The sequence below is a fragment of the Papilio xuthus genome, unplaced genomic scaffold (genome assembly GCF_000836235.2).
Source record: "Papilio xuthus unplaced genomic scaffold, Pxut_1.1 DF828258.1, whole genome shotgun sequence".
Classification (NCBI taxonomy): domain Eukaryota; kingdom Metazoa; phylum Arthropoda; class Insecta; order Lepidoptera; family Papilionidae; genus Papilio; species Papilio xuthus.
Genome location: NW_013530391.1, coordinates 2,739,544 through 2,746,136, shown reverse-complemented (window position 1 = coordinate 2,746,136; position 6,593 = coordinate 2,739,544). Strand labels below are relative to the sequence as shown.

Sequence of the window (6,593 nt, the reverse complement as noted above, 5' to 3'; positions counted from 1 at the left end):
TGTTTCGCTTCTACCATAAACTACTCCAATTCATCAAATTGTAAGTAGCCAATACAAAGTGTCTTTGAGAATTGAGTTACGATATGTGTTGCAAGTCAAAGATTGAAAATAAATTTAAATTTTTAGGTTATGACGTCCTGATTTTTCGTGCTTTAATCATGACTAGAATTAAAATATCGTGTTGGCAGGCAAACCATTTTTCGTAAAATTTAAGCTCAGAGAAGTTTAGAGCTAATAATTTCTTAAAACTTTAGTGTTTTTTTTAGATTTAGTCGTTCATGACCAGTGACTTTTTTTTATAAATAATGTAGATATATATAAATATTAAAACAGAATTCTAGGGAAATCTTTAACAGAAACATGGTAACACTAAATTACGAAATGCTACTTGTATCTTTATTGAAAGTGAACAATTGGGTTGTTGCTTAATTTATGAACATTCCTATATTTTCTAAAACAAGACAGAAATGTTTCATCAAAAAATATTACATAAAACAATCGAACTTTGTGGTCGCACATATCGATGTTAAGTGCAATTTTACAATAACATCGATATTTCAATTAAGCCAGTGTAAACACTAAAATTCAATACCTTTGCTTTACCTTCGTATTGCATTCTAGATGTTTTGTAAGAGCAGAGGTGCAATTTGCATTTGAATAGAAAATTGATATGCTCTAATAAAGAAAATAAGAATAATATTGTCAATATTTTGTTTATCTAGTGCTTACAGTTGAAATGATATTTTTGTTGTGTAAATGTTTCTTGTTTGTTCTTATTACGAGTTTTGCTAACGCTTGGTATCGATTCATTAATCCGCTCCCTCCCCGCATCCTGACCGCCCAGGGCGCTTCTAAAATCCTGCGCAGAGAAGCTTCCGAAAATAATTGGTAAATATTTGATGAATTACATGACAAAGACAATCTAGTTATTTGTTGCTTCTTGAGACTAGTACAGTGATCGGGAATTTAGTTTTATTAATCTATATCTGAATGAGATTTTAAGATATTGGTGATTTTTATAACAGACGAGAAAAATGTTTTACTTCCGAAAGTTTAAATAATTTTACATGGATCACAATTATTATAGTGGTAAATTGTTTTCACAGATGATGCAGAACTACGTAGGTGGAGGTGGCGGCAGGTGGCGCATCGGGCGCCGGGAGAAAATGGAGATCGAAGAAGCGCTTGAGGCTGCGCTGCCCGGATCTTCGCGCTCCAACTCGCGTTCCCGCCCGCGCCCCGGCATGGCGCTGCAATCCGTGGCGAAGGCAAACATTTGTGTTGTAAATTATATAGATACCGGATTTTCGCCGGTTAAGGTTAATTTAAAATTAAAATTACGATGGTAACAATGCGTGTTCACCTTACAATGAACTGGGAGCGCTCTTTTTTGTATGTTTTACCTTTGAATTATTAATAGCAATGCTACATAGAAATATTTGTTCGACATTTTTGCGTTTTTAAAGCTGAGCGAATGTTAAAATATGTTTCGGGGTCGAGCTCGCTGGCTATGCGGATGTCGTATATACTTGCGTTTGAATCCACATTTACTTTTAAGTTAAATTATTTAAAAGTTATGAAAACGAAACACGATATGGTCACAGCGGATGCGCATGGCGAAGGGTGGCGTGGCGGAGGAGAGCGACGACAGCCGGTCGGATGAGGATGTGGCGGCATCCATTCGCTTCGCGGCCCTGCCATCGCGGGCGGGCGCGATGCCGCGGTACCCGGGGAGGGCGCGCAGGACCTTGCGGCCCACGATGCGCGCCCGCGACGTGGCACGCGAGGCGGCGCGAGTTGCAGCGGTGGCTGCGCATCGCTCCGTGCCCGAGGCGGCCGACTACGAAGACATCGATATTGTGGAGTACGAGTTCTTGTTCGCGGGCGAGGGCGAGCCACCCCGCGACATGCAGGAGTCCCCGCCGCCCGGCGCGCCCGGTCCGCGCCGCCTGCAGCCCGCACCCGTTGTAAGATGATACCCACTCATTCTGTACTTAATGTGGTATTGTGCGGCCTCGCAGTATTCGAGGTGGCTTGATGCTATGAGTCGATGCAGAACGCGGTGGTGCGCACGCGCGCGGAGGAGGAGGAGCGGCGGCGGCTGATCCGCGCGCAGCTGGCGACGCTGCTCCACGCGCACGAGTGCCGCGCCGACGAGACGCGCCTGCGACACGCCATCTGGTACTGCAACGTGCCCAGCTGCCAAGAGATCAAGTACATCCTCAGACATCTCACGGTCTGCCAGGTGCGATATTTCATAGTTATTTGATTACAAATAGTTTGATTTCCTGTAGTTGTCATCCTAGCGGCTAGTCATAGTCTAGAGCTTCAGCTAAATGCAGGTTTCAAACATAGTCGTGAAGGAGAAATGTTTACGCCGACTTGTATTATTTTAGAACCGTACCAGCTGCAAGAAGACGTACTGCGTGTCTTCGCGGCAGATCATCGGGCACTGGAAGAACTGCGAGAACCCGCAGTGCCCCATCTGTCTGCCGCTGCCCACGCCCGGCCTCGTGCGCAAAGTGCGCCGCAACAGTCAGTATACACATACTTTATTCTATCGATCTATTTACATTTGATTCATTTACGATGGGGATTATTAATTTACTCCAAACTTGTCCCGCTTTATTTGTACATAAGTACAAATACGATTGCCAGCAACTTCAATCTTACAAAAATACTTGAATATTGAAACACTCAAGCCCGCGTTATCCGGAGATCGAGGACGTTTTTTTGTATGAATTGACAACTTCGTCGTCCCGCCGTTTTTTGTTAGGAATATCCTCGATTGTCCGTGCAAAGGTATTTTTTAATATTAATTAATTATAATATTTTCCTTCTTGCAGGGGGGAGTCTGTAAGGAGATCGATTTTTTTTCGACGGGGCTGATTTGCTTTTTCTGCAGTTAACAGTCTGGATATGTGGATGAATATGAATACTTTCTTACATTTCTATACGTATATGGATGTTATTATAGACGCGTATCCCACATAATCTGTGCGCACTCACTCGATGTAGCCCTTCAACAGTTAACTATAAGCTATAGGGTAACATGTCCATTTTTCTCAACGTATTATCGGTGTTCACTTCAGTAGGTCAATACCACTTCAGGGTAAGAGAGGAGAGGATGTAAAAGAGCTGTTACGATTTTGTACTGATGTGACTTGAGTAAACAACAAGCGTCGGCGAAGTGACGAATTTGGCTTTAAATTTTTTTCTATCTGAATTTAAATGTATCTCATATCTTTGTATAATTTTGTCGACGCGTTCTAATAGAGTTGAATGGATCGTCTTAAAAATATACCTATTTTTCCCAAATATTAATCAACTTTGTAGTAATTCGATGTATTCATATACTTACTTTTAACCTTTATATACTCTAAATGTGTAGTTTAATAATAAAATGGTAAAAAAATACAAAAACAGTAGTATGTTTTATAACTTATACGTAATTATAATATTTCTGTCACAATAAAGAATAAAATTCAATTTTGTTTATTTATTCTCCTGCAATCATAGACTGGTAATAAAGTTTTCTATAACATTCAAACAAATAAAGCATGATAAAATGATAAACTAAAGCGCCTAACTGTCGGAATAGCAATAACATCTGTCAAAAATAAACCATGTTCAACATATACCTTTATTACATACAAATTTCACATATTTAAACTACAGTTAAACTGCAACATTCTTAACAACTAATGGACGGTTGATACGTTGAGGTGACAGCGACTGCACACTTATATGTCGAAGTTCTTCATATTGTTATCTCATACTTTCTCTTTGACAAAAGAGAGACAGCAATATTAGTGAAACGGCAGAAATGTTTCCCATTTTATTCCTTTGTATCGAGATACAAAGACACGTCGTCGATTTTAACAAGTCGTCTGAAGTCAACACTTTCCCCGCACATCGGACATTTCCCCTCTTCTTGGAGCAATCTAGAAATTTTATGAAAACATAAGGATGGAAATATAAATAATCAATGTTATAAATATTTAATTTAAACAAGAGCAACTTACTCAACAAACTCGGAATGTATAGCCGGGAAGTCGCACTCGGGGCACGCGGTCAGGTCTCCTTTCACGATATGCATGCCCTGAAATGAAACACGACTACGTAATTATTTCATTTTCATAATTTATGCGACAAACAATTACAAAGACTTTACGAAAATGACAACGCAAAAAATTTACAAGAGACCACCAATTTTACATTTAATTTTATACTGTTTCGCCAGTAATCGATGTTTTATATCGATACGAATATTATTTTAATTATATAGAGGACAAAAAATGGTTGAAATTAGAATGAAGTATACTGTGGCGATGCAGAAGGGCAGCTCGGCCTCGCAGCGCGCGCAGTGCAGCTCCGCGGCGGGGAGCGCGGCCCCGCACTGCGCGCACGCAGCCGCCGGCTCGGGGGGCGCGGCCTCGCGCGGGGCGTGGCGCACCGCTGACTCTATCTTCTTTGCGTACTTCGGATCTATCTGTATAAAACGTTAAACAATATTATTAGGAAATGTGGAAAATATCTAAGATTTTTTTATTTGTTATGTATATACAAGCAGGTAACCTGGGAACGGTATTCAGGCTGCATGAGAACGCGCGCCCAGTGATGCGCCTGGTGCTTGAGCCCCGCTCGACTGCACTCGATCACAGTTGATGTCAAAATCGACACTTGATCTGAAAATTCATATAAAATCAGCCGAACAATAATGGTTAACACACGTGATATAAACGTAATAGTAAACTAAATACTGACGTTGGTGCGTGGGGAAGAATGCGACATCGTTGGCGGTACGAAGCAGAAGCCGCGCCGCTAGCTCGTGCCGGCCGCGCTTTACGTGCGTACGGACCTAGAATTTAACAAGTTTATTGATTTATATTTTTTTTTGGGATATTTCGATTATTTCAGTAGCTTTAAGTTACGTAAATGATGTTTGAAAGAGTTAGTTGTATTATTGTATCATGAGTGTATGTAAACGAGTGAGAGGGTGTAACACATCACCAGTATGTAGGAGTGCAGTATGGCGAGAGCGGTGCGCAGGTCGCGCGGCACGGCGGCCCCGCGTGCCCGCAGCGCGCCGCACACGCCCCGCGCCACGTCGCGCGCCTCGCGGTACCGCCCCGCGCGACACTCCGCGCCCGATATTATTACCTGACACACACACAGACACATTCATTCATTCATTACTGAAAGAAGTAACTATTGGTGATTAAGCAACAACTGACGTAATTAATGAATTAAAGGTTGACTGACTAAATTATAACTATATGGAGGTGGAGTAAACAAAAGATCTTACAGCAGTTTTAGCCGCTTCGGTAAACTGTCGTTTGGCCATGTACAGTCGGAACAAATGGCGCGGATCTCGCGGCGTACCGTCCGTCTCTCCCAGTAGAAATTCTATCAATCTATGAGGAAAACAGAGTAAAATAAACTTAGAAACTCAAGATTAACTAGCAAAAGTAACATTTAAATGTTTTGTACTTATGAAATGAGAGCTTCCATTTAGTAATTCCTGGAGATATTAACTAATACATTCCTACATATTATATTACCTTCTGGTCAATCTCTCGTCGTCGCTGGCTGCGGCCGCGTCTATAGCGATACTGATGCCTTCGCTTTCTTCTTGATCAGTCCCTCCGGTCTTCAATAGGTGCGCCATCGCCTTGCCGTACTCGCCCGCGTGGAAGTAGAACTTGCCCGCTAACAGATGATTCTTCTCTCCCTCAAAGTGCAGGGCCAGACTTCTAAAGTCCTCCGGCCTCGCCTGCGAGGTCTGTATCAATATCTCTCCGTACAACTGCAGCTTCCCGTTCTTCCTCGCGAGCTGGAACGCCTCGTCGTAGCAGAGCGACATTACGAGGAACTTTATCGCGGACGTGGGATCGTCGTTGTTCTGGAAGTAGTCGGCGACCATCTTGGCGCCCTGTATCGACTTCGTCTCCTGCACCAGGTTCACGGCCTCGTCTATGTCGTCTAGCTTCTCCAAGTTGATTCTGATCGCGGCCTCGTAGTCTTGAGCTTTAAGGTAAGATTTTAAGGCGTCACTGTATCTGCCCTCCGCTTCCTTAGCTTTGGCGTACTGGAGGTGAACGCTGGGGGAGTTAATTTTGTGTATGAGCGCTTCGACCTTGAGCCAGGACTTAAGTTTAATGTAGAGCGAGGCGGCGCGCTCGGTGTTGCCGGCGCGGTCGTAGAGTGCGGCGGCGTGTCCGCAGTAGCGCTCCTCCTCCAGCAGCTGGGCGCAGTCGCGGAGCAGCGCGGGGTGGTGCGAGTGCTGCAGCGCCAGCGCCACGCCGCGCATCACGTCGCCGCACCGGATCGACATCCGCGCGACGCCCGCCTCGCATCTCACGTTGTGCTCCTTCACTTTTATATCATCTGTATTTTCTGTTATAATACTTTTTTCGTAGTTCGCGAGCGCCTCGTGATAATCTGCTCTGTGATTGCAATTCAACGAAATCTATTGTTAGGTAGAGATATAAATAATTTTGATGATGATGAACATAGTGTACGCACGTAAGTTCTAGATGTTGTGCGCGGTTGTAGTAGAGGGCGGGTGCGCGCGCCGGGCAGGCGGCCTG

The 6,593-nt window shown here is 43.6% G+C and overlaps 2 protein-coding genes across 2 annotated transcripts in view; one reads left to right on the top strand and one right to left on the bottom strand.

Annotated features, from left to right (window-relative positions):
• Nucleotides 1-519: 519 nt before the first annotated feature.
• On the top strand, nt 520-3,362 carry LOC106113400 (uncharacterized). The gene is made up of 6 exons (XM_013306131.1): nt 520-888; nt 1,107-1,268; nt 1,605-1,967; nt 2,057-2,245; nt 2,397-2,535; nt 2,847-3,362. Exons 2-6 carry the CDS (start codon nt 1,107-1,109, stop codon nt 2,858-2,860), a joined length of 867 nt encoding a protein of 288 aa, XP_013161585.1. The 5' UTR covers nt 520-888; the 3' UTR covers nt 2,861-3,362.
• Nucleotides 3,363-3,511: 149 nt separating this feature from the next.
• Oseg6 (intraflagellar transport protein Oseg6) overlaps nt 3,512-6,593 on the bottom strand; it is an 8,356-nt gene continuing 5,274 nt past the window's right edge. Inside the window, exons 14-22 of the mRNA XM_013306077.1 lie at nt 6,529-6,590; nt 5,565-6,449; nt 5,309-5,417; nt 5,014-5,163; nt 4,768-4,861; nt 4,579-4,688; nt 4,325-4,492; nt 4,026-4,102; nt 3,512-3,944 (exon numbers count right to left, since the gene is read on the bottom strand). Coding sequence (XP_013161531.1) covers nt 3,839-3,944; nt 4,026-4,102; nt 4,325-4,492; nt 4,579-4,688; nt 4,768-4,861; nt 5,014-5,163; nt 5,309-5,417; nt 5,565-6,449; nt 6,529-6,590 — 1,761 coding nt within the window. The 3' untranslated portion in view covers nt 3,512-3,838. The remainder of the gene's footprint in view (nt 3,945-4,025; nt 4,103-4,324; nt 4,493-4,578; nt 4,689-4,767; nt 4,862-5,013; nt 5,164-5,308; nt 5,418-5,564; nt 6,450-6,528; nt 6,591-6,593) is intronic.

Bases quoted from the DNA above. Each gene is read 5' to 3' on its own strand.
- LOC106113400 (XM_013306131.1), top strand. From the start codon at position 1,107: ATGATGCAGAACTACGTAGGTGGAGGTGGCGGCAGGTGGCGCATCGGG. The intron at 1,269-1,604 runs GCAAACATTTGT...ATATGGTCACAG, and splicing joins CGCTGCAATCCGTGGCGAAG to CGGATGCGCATGGCGAAGGG. The intron at 1,968-2,056 runs GTAAGATGATAC...GAGTCGATGCAG, and splicing joins GCCTGCAGCCCGCACCCGTT to AACGCGGTGGTGCGCACGCG.